At 35.4% G+C, this 18,687-nt stretch overlaps 2 protein-coding genes across 2 annotated transcripts in view; one reads left to right on the top strand and one right to left on the bottom strand.

The window, feature by feature from the left end:
- LOC119084631 (lachesin-like) overlaps nucleotides 1–16,513 on the top strand; it is a 50,013-nt gene extending 33,500 nt beyond the window's left edge. The window contains exons 8-10 of the mRNA XM_037194699.1: nucleotides 6,483–6,610; nucleotides 15,422–15,590; nucleotides 16,365–16,513. Of these exons, the coding sequence (XP_037050594.1) occupies nucleotides 6,483–6,610; nucleotides 15,422–15,590; nucleotides 16,365–16,465 (398 nt within the window). The 3' untranslated portion in view covers nucleotides 16,466–16,513. The remainder of the gene's footprint in view (nucleotides 1–6,482; nucleotides 6,611–15,421; nucleotides 15,591–16,364) is intronic.
- LOC119084633 lies at nucleotides 2,223–3,082 on the bottom strand. The gene is made up of 2 exons (XM_037194702.1): nucleotides 2,594–3,082; nucleotides 2,223–2,516 (listed from the first exon to the last, which is right to left on the bottom strand). The coding sequence occupies exons 1-2, from the start codon at nucleotides 2,999–3,001 to the stop codon at nucleotides 2,301–2,303; spliced, it is 624 nt and encodes a 207-aa protein (XP_037050597.1). The 5' UTR covers nucleotides 3,002–3,082; the 3' UTR covers nucleotides 2,223–2,300.
- Nucleotides 16,514–18,687: the final 2,174 nt, after the last annotated feature.

Below are 18,687 nucleotides of genomic sequence, written 5' to 3'. Positions count from 1 at the left end.
AATATACACCAAGGTAGAACAATGTTTTATCTCCTGCAAGCTGATATTTCATTCATTAGCGAAACAACCACAAAAATTTGGATTTAAAACTAATTAATTAAGCATGTTGTTTTAAAACGCATTCACAACAAAAAAAACATCATACAGAGAATCCTTTATTTACTTACTGACACACATATACTGTCCACCTTAACATTTCGTTCAAATCACATCATTCCGACTACTCTGATTATTTGATCGATGTAGAAGTGACTAACGAACCACTACCGACACCAATTGCATCGCGTTATGTGATTTGTTGGCGTAGTGGTCAGCATGTTTGGTTGATATGCTGCTGGTCCCGTGTTCGCTTCCGCCGTTCGGCGATTTTTTTTTTCAAATATGTAGATGGAAAGTAAATTTACCCTAGGTGGGTTATGTGTGAATTATCCAATCGTATAGGCTGTGGTTATGTATGTGTTTGTGTTTATATGCAGAAACGCGTAATGTAGGAAATATCAGCTTGCAGGAGATAAACGTTATTATCATTCGTTTCATAAATTATTTTAAACTTTTTTTTTGCAATTTGGTGATGAAAGGTCCAAACTTTAATATTTTGCAGTACAACACATGTCTTAATGTGAATTCCGTTCAATAATGATCACACAAATTGAGGTTTATTTTATACAAAGGACGCTGTTTACATGAAGCTTCCAACAGATGGCTTGTTCAGTAAGTAGTATGCCCTCTTAACAAATCTAAGCATTGACTAAGCACATCAAAATTAACTTCTATGAGGATATACAGTGTCGTAGGTGTCTCACGTGTCAAATATAGAAATGACAACTGTCACCTGATACGTACGGATTGGTCGTACAGTTGTGTACGGATCAAGTGTACATCGATGTACGAATAAAACTCCAAAAACACGATAAGACCAATGGTTTACTCATCCGTAAATTGTACATTTTGAACGTACTTTCTACGAGTTACTCGACACTGACACGATCGCGGGACAATATCAACTCATCCCATTCAAAATGGCCCAAGGGATAGTTATGCCGTGGTACAAAAGCTCCTCACAGCCCAGATAAAGTTTTGTTCGCAAATCTCAGAGTTCTTATATTATGTGACATTAGAAGCACATTTCGAAGAAAGTTTATGTCTGTCATATTATACAAAAATATGTTTAGGTCTCTATAAACACGTTGATTATTAAATCGTCCACCGTTTTTTTAAATAAAACGTAATCTAATCTTACGACTATTATTTTTACCAAAACTGTCCCCTTGCCAGTATTTTATTTGCGAATATATTGGTGCCTCCGCCATGCCACTTCCATTATTCCATCTAATTAACCCAAGAAGAGAAACAAATAAAATATTATAGAGTGACACCCCCAGATATCCCATTATCCGTGCTTTCACGAACAAATAAATTAAGTAAATAATTATTAGGAATGTGGCCGTATCCCTCTTTCGCATCTATACGATACATTTAACTCAAATGTGAAATTCTTTGAAAATATTTCGTTCCGAGACTTTGCAAATCAACAAAAGTTTTACAGCGGAACTTGGTGTGATAAAACATTGCAGTCATTAAAATCCGAAAAGTTTCATAAAAACAAATAAATTTTTCTTCGGATTAAAAAACGTTACTTAATGATCTGATGAAACTTTTTTGCTGTTGCTGTGTGAACAGAACAATTTAGATAGGAATAAATGTCCGAAATAATGAAAGGGGCATTAATGAGCGAAACAATCAAATATTTTTATTTTTAAATTTTAGTACCAATTACTTTCACCTTAATGGGTAAAGGGATCGTCTATAAAAATGTCCAGACCAGTATAAAACTCCACCCATGTCCTACGTTTTGGCATGTCTCTTTTCGTCAGATCGGATTTTTACCCTATCTGTGACATGGGAAACTTTACATTGATTGTTGGCACTGATACCGATGCTAAATTGGCTTGAATGTAGAAGCCCAGACACGATACAATGAGCGAAAAACGACAGTAAAACAATACAAAGCATAGCTCAGGAGATTACAGGAGAAAGCCCACTGATAAGGTTTTTCTGGCCTTAAATGCATAAACCAAAATGTGCTGCAATGCGACAAAAACGACTGTTAAAAGCAATGTAATCGAAGTCAAAGATTAGCAGGGAGTGGAAAAAATAGTCTGAATTGTTGATCGCTCTGTGAAACGGAAAATTTCTTCAGGGTGCGCCTAGATTTAGTTGAAAATTAATGAAGTACAAGATTTCGTTTCGATGCTTCGCAAAAACCAAAAAATCTGATTTTATTTGGGATTTTTTTCTTTTCATTTTAAAGAATTATACTGGACGATCGTTGATATATCCACAGGAAATCGATTTCGATCAGCATAGTATCCCTGAACCGGTTCTAAGATTGTCCTCAAGATGTCTGTGGCGATAGACTGGCAATCTGGTGAATATGCGGCTAATTGTTGATTATCTTCAGCCTCACGAGCGTTAACACAAGTACTCAAATTAGTCAAAGCACGAATTGGGTCAGCCTAGGAATTGTGTTCAAGGAATTAAATTTATGTTTTTATTCAAAGCACTGAATTCAATACTGAAGGCTCTCAATCACCTCTTTAATCGCCAATTCAAAGCAATCGACTCTCCCTGCTAAATCGGTAGTCACGAAAAAAGAAGCCCAAGTCTTCTGGCGTTCGTTATTGCAGTTATCGACAATCTCTGATGCGACCGTATTTGCAACACCGCACAATTCGTACATGTTGTTGTTAATATTTAGTGCACTCTGCTGTACATCCGGATTAGCATTCGGTTCGGTTATATAATTGCAGAGTTTTTTGCATACGTTATTAGCCTTCCGTTGGAACTTCCTCAAGGCTACTCTAACAAGTGGGTCTTGCCTGTTCAAGTTAGGCGTAACACAAAACTTGTTACAATCATTACACCATGATTTATCTGGTGATGAACAGATAACTACCGTCAATGCAGCAATAACAGCAAAACAGATAAAAATAAATTTCATTGTGCTATTCGAGCCGAATTGACAAACACTTCAACTGTTTCACAAATCTAACAAAATAATGGCAGGTGCTTACGGTTTTCACTGCGCTTTTATAGACTTTTGTGCATCTGATCAAATATGAACGACACTCGTGTATTATAGCGAGTTTGGGTGTTGACATTATTTTTTGGGAGACGAACACTGGAATTTTTCCTGTTACAAATATTTTAATTTTCTCTAAAACTAATAATGTTCGTTTATTAGCATTCATAAAAAATCGGTGCACTTTGGCGGCGCACCGTAGAACATTTTTTTGCTTCGAATCATGTTTTACGTCGATTAAAAATTAATTTTCCAGAATGCCCAAACTTCATTGAAAATATTTATGGATCGTAAGCCCAAACGCCTTATTGTTGGTGGCATTGAAAAAAAACGCAGACATTCCCAGTTTAAGGCGGTGAATCTACCGATCAAAATATTCCGTTGTATTTTTCGTATATTTAAATAAGTTAATATTGTTCGAGAGGCATGCACCATCTTTTCAAATGTACGACAAAAAACTAGAGGTAGTTAGGCCCGAAGCCATTGAAAACCCGCCAGAACCCGAAACCCCCAAAAAAAATTGAAAATTGCATGAAAAATAAAAATGGTTTCTATCAGCGCACTCCAAGCATAAGTTCAATGAATATAAGTGATCGAAGTAACGCTGCCAAATAGAGTACTATAAGTAAAGTTTTAGTAATCTATTTAGAGGCCCACTCATGCTTGGAGTGCGTTGATTCTATTGTTATTCAATCTTCAGTCTTCAGTACAATGATTTCACACAAACGAAAAATCTAAATTTATTGTTGCCTTTCAATTTCTTTTGGACTGGACTACTACAAAATGTTTTAACTCAATAACAAATGAGTGAGCTCGCTCAACTACTCAACTAAATGTTCACGTTTTTAGCCCCGTACGAAGTACGAAGGGGCTTATAGGATTACGATGCCGTGTGTAATTGATGGAATTCGAAGCAGACGGTAAGGGCAAAGTGTTTGCCTATGTTCATAGATGACGAATCCGCAATAAAAATTTGGGCCGTCTGTCCGTCTGTCCGTCACTATCTTGAGTAAATCAAATCCGATTTCAATTTTTTTTTTTCCCTGAAAGATAGTCGAAATAGTGAGGCTAAGTTCGAAGATGGGCATATTTGGGTCGGCCCTTCGTGAGTAAGGGTCACCTAAGTGATTTAAGGTCTTTTTGTGATATTTATGGCAAAATAATCGATGGAAATGTAAATGACACGGCAAATGATAGGTATTGTCAATACCAATCCAGAAAAGTTTTTTAAAATCGTGTGAGTGGAACGTGAGTTAGGGCCTTAGAAGTGAAAAGCTACTAGGGCCCTATGTGTATTTTACATAGAACTCAAGTAAATTTAATCCGTTTTTCGTAATTTTTGTTTCATTTGGAAGGTAATCGAGCGCCGAATAGAAAGTTGTTGAAAAAAAAATTAAATTTGGGTCCTTGGACTAAGGCCACTACTAGGGCCCTATGTGTATTTTACATATAACTCGAGCAAATTTCATCCGTTTTTCGTAATTTTTGTTTCATTTGGAAGGTAATCAAAGGCCGAATAGAATGTTGTTGAAAAAAAAATTAAATTTGGGTCCTTGGACGAAGGCCGCTACTAGGGCCCTATGTGTATTTTACATATAACTCGAGCAAATTTCACCCGTTTTCCGTGATTTTTGTTTCATTTGGAAGGTAATCAAAGGCCGAATAGAATGTTGTTGAAAAAAAAATTAAATTTGGGTCCTCGGACTAAGGCCGCTACTAGGGCCCTATGCGTATTTTACATACAACTCGAGTAAATTTCACCCGTTTTCCGTGATTTTTGTTTCATTTGAAAGATAATCGAACACCGAATAGAATGTTGTTGAAAAAAAAATTAATTTGGGTCCTTGGACTAAGGCCGCTACTAGGGAAGATGTACACATTACATAATAATTTTACTTTAACTACTTTAACCGGCGCATAGGCTTACGGTCAAAGTAGGGTGACAGACGCACTAGGGTCACGTACGCAATAGATATACGGGTTTGTACGGGGCTCAGTCGCAGCAAACGCTTCGACTGTTCTGATGGCTCGTTTTTGATAGACAGATCCATCTTAAGGTTCTGAAAGAACAGGTTTAAGACACTTACGAAGGCGGGTGGCATGAAAATTTATAAACGAACACATTACAGATTGTGTGAAAAGTCAACTTGAAAAAACTTGAACTTGAACTTGAATATTTTTTTTTTCGTTAAGTTAAAATTCTCATATAGACTTTCGTAAATCTAGACGGTACCACAGAGAAGTTTTCATGCCACCACCTTCGTGATTACCTCAGATGTGTTTTAACCTGTTCTTTCAGAACCTTGATCCATCAGAAAAAATTTCGCACGAACTTTTAATTTTTGAATTACTACTGTCTAATGTCTTTCTCATATGTCATTTAACTCATTCGGGTCTGCCACAAATTTTTAGTTGAAACCCGACCCGACCCGACTGAATAAGAAACCTGCCAGACCAGTTCGGTTCGGGTTTAAAATTCCGGCTGCCCGAACGGGCGACCCGCACACCTCTACAAAAAACCAAATTGTCTTACTGCTCAGGAATTTCGTTTTAATCGAAACACAACGTGCCAGCTATAGAGACACAAAAACAGGTGCTGAGCTTTTGAACGTCATTTTAAGTAAATAATACAATCATTATTCAGTTTACATCAGATGGTACCTTCTGAAAAATTTGAATCTTATGCATAGTAATCATCTAAAACAAAGAGTGATTCATATATAACATTGCGATATACGAAGGTGGCTGCCACGTTTTGTTTCTTTTGTAATTTCAATTTATTTACGTAAAAAATTGATTGAATCGAATCTACCTCACAGAGTCGACGCGGTATTTTTTCTTTGATGCAACCGAGTGATAATAGTTATTTTTCTAACGCTTAAAGGTTTTTTTTTAGCAAATGAGAGGTTTCCAGCACGAGCCCTAGGTGTGTAAATTATCAATCAAGTCAATTATCAGTGCCGAGTGGGACAATATGCATCGAGCGTCTAAAGAAGAAGAAATTTTTACTTTTCGTCACTAAGTTGAGGAAAAACTGTTTTGCAACTCTCTTTCCTCGTCTCTTTTAATAGTTTCAACGATTCCTTAAGTTTGAGAATAGGCGATTCAACGGTGTGGGGTAATCTGGCACACCATACAAATTGATGGTGTGCCCGATTTTCCTCTAAGGGGCGATTCTGGCGCTGTAATGATTTTTCGTTATATGAAGTAAAAGGGCGCATACTTTGATCGCGTGTGCCAGAAACCCCGATGCCGATTCAAACGCTGCGATTAGATCTTCACACTTTGTTTGAGTATTTATCGCAATTAAGCCGTGAATTCTTATATTTTTAAATTAATTTTATTTAACTTATTTTCAACTATTAAAAAAATAAATCGAAAAAAAAAACTTTCTTTTCAGAACCGATAACAACCGTTCTGGGTGGACCTGATCTATATATACACGAACATTCAACAATAAATCTCACATGCATTGTGCGAAATTTACCAATGCCTCCCAGCTACGTTATATGGACACACAATAATGAGGTTAGTTAAAATCAATTCCCTATTTGAACAGTAAATATTGGAACGGGGTAAACAAACACATTACATTAACACTTTATCCAACAGAAAATGGGTTATACGAGAAAATTGAATAAAACAGAAGTAATTACATCGATAATTTTCGTTCGGCATTATAAAATTATAATGAAAATTTGATAGTTTAGGCGGCGAAGGGGATTCGAAAATAATTACAGTAAAATTTTGTATTTTATAGACAAAGAAATTCGGCCATCGCTTCAGGCGTTATATATTATATGCAATGCATCCGTAGATTCGGTTAACATACGTTCATAATGGTCATTATATTCGTCTGTTCTAACATATTCTTTAGGGTTGGTCATATTTTACTTATGTTTTTATTTTAAAAAGCCTGACCCAGACTTTAAGGGTCGTAGCGTAAGGTTGTACTCATTGCTGCATAATCTCTCTGGCATTCGGGAATAGGAGACATTACTGTTAACTGTAGAAAATAGCTGAGGATTCCAGCTACAAAATAGCATGAAATCATTGATAATCTACGCCTTTACTCGGACAGAGTAGCTCTGACAGTGTTACAGACTAAGGTTTTTCGACCTAAAAATGCAACTTTATTTGCAGATAAAATCAACAAATCATGACGTAAAATGTGAGCAGAAAGAGCAGAAAAGTTTTTTGATTGCGCGTTAAAAATACTAGCGCTCCTGTTTCTGTAAATAAAGTTGGTCGAAAAGTCTTAGTCGGGAGCCACTCTGGAGACGTAGATCGTCAACACTCTTACGCTATTTTGTAGCTGGATTCCTAAGCCATTTACCATAGTTATCAGTAATGTCTTCTGTTCCCAAATGCCAGATATATCAGTCAGATGTAATCTCACCTCACGCCGCGACCCCAAAAATCAGATGATATTTTTTTGCGGTTTTAGATTCCTTGTTCAATTCTAAGTACAACCTAGGCTTTTTAAAATAAAAACAAAAGCAAAATACGACCCACCCTAATATTCATACCGGCTCAACAAATATAAAGGCTTTCGAAAGAGGTTGTCGATTGCTAGATATATAATGCCCATGTTTCACTTGTTGAAAAGCTTTTTTGTTATGTAAATAAAGATTGAATGCTGACTCATTGCGGTTGCGGTACATAAATCCAGGTCAGTTTGTTTTACCTCGAAATAAATGATGGACAGAGAAACCACATACACAATTTTACGTATTCTTACGTACTCACAAAGTATCACAAGCAGGTGAACCATAAAAAATGTCCACACTAGCAACAGAATCAGTGGTGCATTTGCACCATAGATACTATTTTTGAAAAAAGATTTTCTGAAATTTTCTGATTCCTGAGAAAAAGGAATTGTTTTACATATGGAAAAAACGATTCTGAATACAGTTTTATTTACCCAAGTTTCACTTCCATCTTTCATAAAAACATGTTTGTCCAAGTCGAGACCAAGGCCTATCTTAACGAAATTTAATTAATAAAAAATCCTAAAGTTTTCCATCGCTCTCTGGCGTTATATTTTGGACATTTTTATCTATTTCTCAAAGAGATTCTTTTGAAAAAGGATCTGCCGAAATCGGACGCATCTTCCAGCGGACTAAGCACATCTCAAACAATGCCAAGCAACGCATTTCTGTTACAAAAATTATCTATAAGTCTTTATAAGAAATTATGGATGCGTTATTGCGTTATGGTAACGGACGCATAAGGGCTATAGATGTATTTGGGCAGCAAACGCTCCGACTGTTCTGACGACTTGTTTAAATATTTTTTTTTTTTAATTTTGGAGATGAATAGAAAAGTTGAATAAATACCCCAAAATAGACCAATATGGAAAGAGAGTTTACCCTTTCAATAATGCGCTTAACAACTTGTCTATCAATTTTTTATTCTGAGAATACTTTTCTTGGTTGAGTGGAATGTCGTCACGGAAATATGGAAATTCATTTCTCATTTGTCGAATGTTATAAACTTCTTTTGCACCAAAGGTAAGACTCTGATGTTCCAGTTTTAGTAAAGTTACTTCCTGTACTCTTTGAAAAACGGAAAAAGTTACATTTCACCGAAAATGAGTTTTAATTCCATCCGATGACCCAAATACAGTTATTTGTGTCAACAAGGAATTACGTTTCGTACAAAAGTTTTGGTTACGTTTGTTATTCTGTGTAGACAATCGACAGTGATACGACAGTATACAAATTAAATGGACATCACCACATGAGGCGTAATCTTAACCTACATTCATTTTCTGATTTGCAAACCGCCAACTGATTTCAAATTCTTTACTCATAAAACATTCAGACACAAGATCAACATCTTATCAAAAAAAAATAACAATGCCAACAAAAGCTCATCTTATACACCTCTTCACTACTAGGAATATAACAAATGGTTGCTCTAATAAGCTCTAATAATGACGATAATATATCATAGCATATAAATTCACCATCATCCCAGCCCATACATATAGATTTAAAACTAAGAAATATTATATTCGCAACCATAGAAGATGCGGAGAGCAACCGGAATCTGTGATTGACATTTCACCAGTTTTGCCGAGTTCAAATGTTCGATTTTTGTTTACAAAGAAATATCCAATTTGATGTAGGCTTTCCATAAATGAGTGTACCCAACCGTTGCCAATATAAATCATAACGCAAGCCAAAAAAGGGTACACAACATTTGTCTATACCAAATCTATATCTAGATTTTCGTTAGGTATACTGTATGCACACCATACACACACACAATCATATACGAGGCATATAATAAATTTAGATTTTTCCGACAATGGTCTATGGCATGGCGAAATTTGAGGTTCCCCATTTTACGGCGATATGGATAGAGAGACAGAGAGTGAGAGAGGGAGAGTCGGGGGTTTAGAAAAACGTATAAATAAATAAATATGTTGAATTTATATATATGTGGGAAAGGAGTGTATCATACTCGTTGATCTATTTATACAGATCCCAACTAGAGGTGTGCGCCGGTCAACTTTGGTTCGGCGGCGGCTGTAAACATTTTTCAAAGTATCGGCGGCGGCGTGAATCGACTGAAGTTTTTTTTCGGCGGCTAGCTTCGGCGTAATACAATTTTTAACAGGGGGCGGCGGCGCAAAAATCGGCGCTACATGGCGAATTGTTATTACTTTTCGGAAAAGTTTTTTCGCTTCACTCTAAATTTATAACATTTCATTTGAAGACCATTCCTAAATATTCAATTTCTTGTTTAGACGAAAAGCGGTTCAAGACATTCTCAGTGAAACTAATACCTCAGAAACCATTTTTTAATTCATCTTGTTGTTACTCAAATTTCAAATTGGAAAAATTGGACATACAAACGGAAGAATAAGTAATTGAATTTCTATTAAACTTTATGTAAAAAGACTACCAATGTTCCACTAGTTACAAGTTCTCAAAATCCAAAATGTACATAAAGTATCCGAAAAAGTCTCGATTTTCCAATCAGCTACATACCAGCCGAAACTCAAACTTATTTTGCCAGATTTTTCGAAATCTTCACTAGTTCCAAACTTTTCCATGGTCAATAAAGAAGAAAGTTGAAAAATCTGACAGTTATTAATTGGTGATATAGAATTACCAAAATATTATTTTCTCTTTTTGTCAACATCAACGTATACGAGCGCAGCGAAGGAGTTGACTTTACACGCGAGTCCATTTTTCACAAGATACCATCACTTATACTGTATAAGTTATACAGATTTTTCGAATCATTAGTCAAGTATTAGTTGTCTACCATGCGTTCTCATTTTGGACACATGCAATATGTTCGTTTTCCTCACTCAATTGTGTTTTTTGATACAAATTTATTTTTTCTCGTTCTTAGTGAAACAAATTCATTCCCAATTATCTCTACTTTGCGCCGAAAAATGAGGAAAAAATAAACCGGCGGCGCAGCGGCGGCGCAGTGTTTTATTTTAACCGGCGGCGGCGCAATCGGCTGAACAATTTAAAATTTCGACCGGCGACGGCTGACTTTTTACTGAAATTTTCGGCGGCGATCGGCGAGACTGGCGCCGGCGCTCACCTCTAATCCCAACTAAAATATAAACCAAAGTTGATGTGGCATGGTGCGGTGTTGTTCTTCCTCCTATTTTTGGTTTTGATACACACTTAAAATGAGAGAAGAAATCATTTCTGAATATATTGGATATAAATAATATAAATGATTGTGGTGTTGCTGGCACTCAATAATTTATGAAGCTTTTATCAATATATCTATATACATATGTAGAGCTTACAGGCGGCAGCATGAACCGTCGTCGTACATTAGATATATATGTATGCATGTTTTAGCTAATACATTACAGTATATCCAGCAGATATGCTACATAAACTTGAACGATGTAACACAGCCATTTTCACAATGTGATAGATGATTGAACACTTTGTTTCATTAATTATTTAGAATAATGGAGGGCGAAATGACGATGGGCGTTTAACCATCTCAGGCTTGCCTTACATACCACAAGAAAATCCAGAGAAAACACCCGTCGACGATTACATATTAATGCACTGAATTGATTTGAAACAAATTTGTAGGTCGATATCGTAACCGGATTTTTTTGGTTATCAATATGCCAATAAGCCATCATGTACATGGGTCGGCTGTATATTTTTGGATGGAGGTACAGTTGTCGTTATTTGTTTTTTTTTTTCGATTGTCCGGCAAACTGCGAAACGATTCCAATGACTGAAGTAATTTGGATTCGTTTAGTTTAATTAAATCGGGTTTTGGATGTTTTATTTTTCGGGACAATTCAATTCCTTCTTAAGAGTGAATCCGGAAAATCTTCGATCATTTTCGTGGAACGACTTTTTTCTCGAATCTTTCTGATCAAAAAGTGAGTTGGTGAAGCGAAATGGATGGGAAAAACTTTCTTTATCAGATTTATCAGTTTGGGACGATCAATTAACTCGTCAATTAAGTGTTTCCGGTTTATTATATTTTGGCGCAAAATTTGAAAACGCCTTAGCTAATTCAGCTTTTGCGCCCAATTTTCATAAAAGAAGAATCACCTGATTGACTGGGAACATCGATGACTTGTAAAGCTTTGATAAATCTAAAATTGTGTTTTCTTAAGATGAACAATTTGTATTGATAAAAAAACAATTTACAGTATTAACAGAGCCATATAGCGGCATAACAACGTTTGGATACCTCCCTAAAGTTTATTCATCTTTTTTCCAAGACTTTTGGTAAAAGTCTCAGGAATGATTTTAGGATAGTTTCACTGGAAGTAAAATATTCAAGGGAGGAATATTAAATGATTTTTTGGTTGTAAACGTTTTCACAAAAATGGTCCTTATGAACTGCAATAAAGAGTGTTTCGAGAAAAAATGGTTTCACGACTGTCTCAGAATCTATCGAAACTCGATTCCATATAAGTTGTTCGAAGTTTTCGCAAATTTACTCTTAAATATCCACACATTGTGTACTGTATACACAAGGATATTTGTGTGATACACATACATTTGTATACAGTACTGTACTTGCCATGTGTACGGTTGCAATCCAAAAATATATCCTTTCCAATTCCTTCGGGTATTTAAATCATTGGAAACCATTTTCCATTTTATTGACTTTTTCAATTTCAAAACAAAATCTTGAACGAAATACCGTAATAGAATTCCAGTCCATTTTTATTGGGTTTTTTTCTCCCTATTTATTTTGTAAATCTCCATAAAATGCAAGTTGGGCGAAAAAAAAGTGCATTTATATTCCACTTGTGTGTATCTATCTCCGTATAAAACTATACGTGTAATGCAGAATGCATCTTTTTTCCGATGCAGTAGCATTTAGAGCTAAATCGAGCATTTAGTTCACACAAAAAAAAAATCAGACTCAGACTAATACATTTTTGAGATAAATCCAATCAAGTTAATATCATGTGTGATTTCTCGGATATACTGTACCGCATTATACAGTTCTCCGGTGCTCCATATCGATATTACTACTGGCATACATTTTTAGATATTTATGTTTGGTGGTTCGATATTGGACAGATTAAATGTTTACTGAATTATTAAGTCGCCACATTTTTAATTGGATTTTAAGCATTTTGAAATGGACAAACTCTCCCCAAAAAAAAGTGGAGCTAAATATGGGTTCAAAGAATAAATCCATTATAATTGAATTCAGTTCTGCGGTGATGTGGCCAGCATTTTAACAATATGTTTTATAATCAGGAAATTGAAATTATACCAAACAATAGAAGTAGACACTTTTGGTTAGGTAACATGAATGTAGCATTTTACATGCAACGGGAACGATAAGCGGATACTTTAACTTTTTTTTTCTCTCGTGTTTTTGTCCCTCTGCACTAGGAAATGTATAGTGAAAATGAAGTGCTCGAAAATGTTAGGTCCTAACCCTCTCAGATGGTTCTCTTAGACGGAAAAATCAATTTTTGTTTTTATGGAAACCCTTTTGGAGTCGATTTAGGCAAATAAAATTAAATACACTTCCACGAATTTCCGGCCACCCCAAATCGACTTCTAAATGGTTCCCCTAGAATCAAAGACTTACTTTATTGTCTAAGAGAACCATCTTAGAGAGAAAGACACATCTAGTGTACAACACTTGAAATTTTGTATTGTTGTTTTTTCAAGTGAAATAACTTTCGCCTCTAAACACTCGGGCAATCATATTTCTCACCTTCAGCTTGGGATACAAGCGTTCATCTCATAATCAGAATAACTTTTGGTAGCCAGAAAGAACCGTGGGTCACGCATGCAAAAACACCATGGAGAACTAACCGCAAACGGATTGTTCTCATCGACAATTGAAAGGGTCTTACGACAGAATATCACTTAAAATATCCGTAACGATAAGTGCGCTATGATTCTTTTTTCAATAAGGTAAAATATCGTGGTTCGACTGAATTTTGAAAATCTGACTCGATTGTTTCAGTTTCTTGGAAGATATGTATGCGGAAATTGTTTTGGACCAAAGGGACAATTAATTTTCTACGAAACTAGCCTAATTATGTTAATGTCAGTTAATTATTAAGGTTTTAGTCGAATTCCGGCTTCAACGTTTTGGATCGCGCGGTTCGTTAGCATGGCGAAAATCGCGGATCGACACATGACATCCTAGAGGTTTTAAAGCAAAATATGAAAATCATAAATTGATACGGAAAATACTAGTTATCACTAAGTTTGAGTTCAAAAACACTTGCTATTGCGTTTTACTGTCTGAAAACTCGCTTGAATCGTTAATTATCATCCCGGCAAAAACTCTTTCAGAGCAAAGTTGGACGCAGTCTACAGTCTATATGTGTGAAAACTTCTAAAACAAGTGATATCGCTAGAGGTGACGCTGCCAGCGTTGTTACGCAAAATTGAATTTCATAGCCAATTAATTGAAATTAGCTGGCCTAGTTTTCCAAACCATTCGACAATCAATTTTTTCAGAAAAAATTTGAACGAACAGAATTTTGACTGAAAAATTTTCAACAAAAAATTTACCAAAAAAAAATCTGCGTCGCAATTAATTTCAATTAATTGGCTGTGAAATTCAATTTTGCGTAACGACGCTGACAGCGTCACCTCTAACGATATCACTTGTTTTAGAAGTTATCACACATATAGACTGTAGACTGCGTCCAAATTTGCTCTGAAAGAGTTTTTGCCGGGATATCAGTCGTTTTAGAATGTAAGTCTGAAAGAGGGTTTTGACCCTGCTTGCGGTCCAAAAAGATTTTGGTTAAAAAAATTGTTGATGAAAATAATTGTCACGAAAAGAAATTGTCCATATAGCTACATACTGAGTATATATAGGTCCATAAAGCTATTAACTAACCATACAGCTATATAAGAACTATGTATAGGTCCATATAGCTATAAACAAACAATATATAGAACCATATAGCTATATACTAACTAAATATAGCTATATCCTACATATAGTTACGTCAATTGAAGAAATTGGATTTGAATTGTTCACGATCAAGAAAAAATTGAGATTACATTAGGTACTTTCATCCATAATTTTAATATACGTCAATATAGTCATATACTACATATATGTCATATAGCTATATACTAACTATATATATGTATATGTACTTGGCAAATTCATTCTTAAGTACTTGAAGTACCAGAAGTACCGAAGAACAACTAATACCTCAACTGGTTGGTATGCCACAGAGTTATAAATTTCTCAAGTAGTAGGTGAGTCTCCCAGGAGATCGGATAAGGAACTTTTGAATTTATAACTTGATCCACGGTCACGTTACTATAAGGATAAAAAAATTCAAAAATTTATTGAAAATTTTTACAGTCAAGCCACCCTAGCCTAGTGGTGGGGCCTAGTAAAATGCATTCAATATTTTCCATCAACTGTTAGCAAAATTCCATTTAAAGCGATTTGAAAATCTTCCTTTACATCATTTCGATCGATTAATTAGAGCCAAAATGGACACGACTGTCGTCCATTCAATCAAATCATTTACTTTGCAACAACGGTTCAAAATGCGAAATGGGAGCTTAGCTCAGAATTTTATCCATGCAATTTATTTGATTTGTTTCCTTTTTTCGTTTCGGCTGATTTATGCAGATATGCGTGATGAAATATTTCCAATTAATGCAGCAAAATTAATGTCGCGCATAAATCCTTGGTCGCTTTATACAAAATAATCCCTCTTCAACCGAAACGCTGCTTGTGAGTGACATATAATGTGCGAACGAAAATATATATTCAAACACTCCAACGCTTTTGTGCAGCATTTTGGTCATTGGTCTTACCGAACGAATTTATTCAGCAAAAAAATCGTTTTTTTTTCTGTTGCAGGAAGTTAACTTTGATTCACCGAGAGGCGGCGTTTCTGTTATAACGGAGAAGGGCGATATAACCACCTCGTATTTGTACATACAACGAGCCAAGCATTCGGACATTGGTGAATACAAATGTAGTCCATCCAATGCAAACAATGTAACCGTTAAGGTGCACATACTCAAAGGTAAGATGTTTATTTCCATCCAGGATAGCCGAACTGTAGACTCTGGTAATGAATATTTGGTTTCAATTTTACTCTTTGCCGTTCCATTGACAAAATGTGTTTAGCTGAGGGTTGATTGCATTTGTTCTCGAGCAAATCGAATTTAAACTTTCTTTGATTGAGCTTCAACGAATGGTAGAAAGTTGGTCGCCCGGTACCATCAAATGCTTTTCTCGAAGGTACAATGAGGTCAATATTTTTCGTTTCTTTGCTTAAAAGTACGGAATTTAGTGTCCCTTTCAAATTACTTTATACAAAATCGAATGAAAGAGCTGATTGTAATTATAGAGCTGCAATGAATTCCCTTTGAACGAATGTGTATATAAATCGTGAAACGTCTTGCAATGAACTGTGTAAGTTTCAAGGTCCCTTTCGATGGTTTTTATTGCTTGGAAAATACAGTTGAGTGCGGGGAGCAGCAATTATCAGAACCGCGCGCTATATACGAATGCAATAAAAGTAAAGCTGACTCAGACGTTCACCAGTTCACATGTGAACAATCTTTAAAACCATAGATAAATTTAACAATTTTATGGGGTTTTTATTTGGTTGTTTATTGGTTTCTTTCCTCTAGCCACTGAAGGGGTAAATAACATTGTAAAATTGAAAGTTCATATTGGTTTCCACCAGCAAGTGCACGCTTGCGGTCAAATGTGTTTTCACAAGTACATGTTGGCGTTAATGCATAAATCATCGTTTTACTGCATTCCATTCATGAATTTATTTTTATTGCAGGAGAACAGTCGGCCGCAATCCATCAGATTTCAAATGGACAGCAGAGGAAATATCATCGAATTAATATTGCCATAATTTTGCTATTCGTCTTAATATTTTAAGTGAACTTTAGATTATAATCGGTAAGCCCCGCATGTAAAGCCCGTCAATTATAATCACACAACGTTCAACGAAATTTAATCAAATATTGAGAAAACGGTTCTGTGAGTGGTGGGGGACGTACAATGATATAATGGTGTTGATGACAGTTTTACCATGATGAGTCTATAAATAGCATTCACGAATGTTGCTTGGCGCTGAATTAACCTTTATGATGCCTGGGAGAATCACTGTTAAAGATACTATCTTTCCATGTCATTCTCAAATTTGAACTCAAATCAATTACGAGGGCCTGGAACTGACGAAACCTTCAATGAAATCACCGCCTGACTTTGAGAGCTTTTTTTTAATTTAAGAAATTGAGAAAATTTTGGGAAAATCAAGAAAATTTTCGCGAACGTTTTTCGATTGTCTTAAGAGGGATCCTTTTGAAAAGCAGCCGAACGAAATCGGACGCATTTTGAAGTTGAAATGTTTCAGTGCTCATATTTCATCGTGGATTGTTTCAAGCCCCCATAAGACCCTATTTGCTCCGAAAGTGCATGCAATTACCTTTCTATTGATGCAACACACGACCATGTACCTTTCGTGTACCTCGAGAAACTTCGGTAAGAAAAGTGTAAGTTTTCAGTATTTTTCAGTTGAAAATTCAACTGCAGATATCTTAGTGTGGATGAATTTTAAACCCAATAAGACCCTATTTGCCACGGAAGAACATGCAATTACTTTTCTAATGACACCCCACACGACCCTGTACGGCTCGTGTAACTGGAGAAATTTCGTAAGAAAAGTGCGTGTTTTCAGTTTTTCACCACCTTGGACCGCACAAGCTTCGAAGAATATTTTTGAAAGTGGTTTTGGCTTCTCCAGAAAAGTCTGTTAGGAAATACATCCGATTTCCGTCGGCTGTCTTTCAATAGAATTCCTCTGATTGAAAATCGAGAAAATTTAGAAAAGTCGAGAATATCTAGAAAAGTTAAAATGTTTCCTCGAATTTTTTCGATTTTTTTTCGAGAATTTTCATGAAAATCGAGAAAATCCCGCAAAGCAACGAGTCAAGTTTTATGTCTCCTCAAAATCAGAAAGCATATTGCCCCTTACCAGGCGTCTCCTTTAAATTACTTGAATGAATGTGAGTAAACTTATAACGTGAAGAAGCTAAGTTGCACAGTGAAGGACGTTATTTTTGTACGGCCCCTATTTGAACACGTTGTGGTTAAATACATTGGCATATTATGTGGTTACCCATTTAACCGTTTTCAGTCTTGAACCCATGTTTTATATCTAATAAAATACCAAAAAAAGGTTTTTTTTTCTTCTGATCCGAACAAAATCAAAATGACTGGATGTTTATTTAACATTTACTCGTTAAACGTACCTAATGTATCATTATCGGTAAAGGGTATTCCAACAACGTTTTTATTTTGTTGTTGAAAACTCGTTTTTAGGATTCAATTGAATTTGCATACCAAATGGAAACCGAACCCATTAACTATCGATTCATTCTGATTGAAAATGTGAAATGTATTATTTTAACAAATCAATTTGTTGTGATGGAAGTCAAGTGAACGAAATGTATTATGACAACAACAAAAAAACTACAAAAAAATGCGTTTAAATTAAATGTAAATGAAAATGAAAAAAAAAAAACTTTTGACTATTTAGATGAGCATGCATTTTTGATGGAGGTAGGTGCCGGGGTGGATATACCTATTGTATGATAATAGAAATATAAAAAAAAAATCGTTTCATGTAATCATTAAAACATTTTGTGTAATGTATCGTCGTATATTATATGTACGTAGACTATTTTACATTGCATTCAATAATAAAATATAAACTTCGTCCAGAATAAAAAAGTTTTGTTTTATACATTTTTAAACTTTAAACGACTAACTGGGAAACCATTTCTCGGAACTTATGAGCTTTTTTTATCGGAAAACTGTAATCAGCTTTCGTGGAAGAGTAGTTCACTCATCGTTCATAAAAGTGGTGTTTCCAGCAGTTGGTCGTTAATATAACTAAATTACCGGACTCTATACATATAATATGTGATGCAGTTTTTATACTCAATGGAGAATCATTTAATGGACGTTCTGGAAATAGATGCTTGAGGACATATCTGTACGATCAGGTTTAAGAGTGATATCGCCAAAACATCGAACAAAATCAGACATTTTGGGACAAGGGGTCACAGATATTAGTGACTAATAGCTCATTCACG

The sequence above is a fragment of the Bradysia coprophila genome, unplaced genomic scaffold, assembly GCF_014529535.1.
Source record: "Bradysia coprophila strain Holo2 unplaced genomic scaffold, BU_Bcop_v1 contig_87, whole genome shotgun sequence".
Taxonomy (NCBI): Eukaryota; Metazoa; Arthropoda; class Insecta; order Diptera; family Sciaridae; genus Bradysia; species Bradysia coprophila.
The sequence above is the reverse complement of the archived record's forward strand: the minus strand, read 5'-3'. Positions and strand labels throughout refer to the sequence as shown.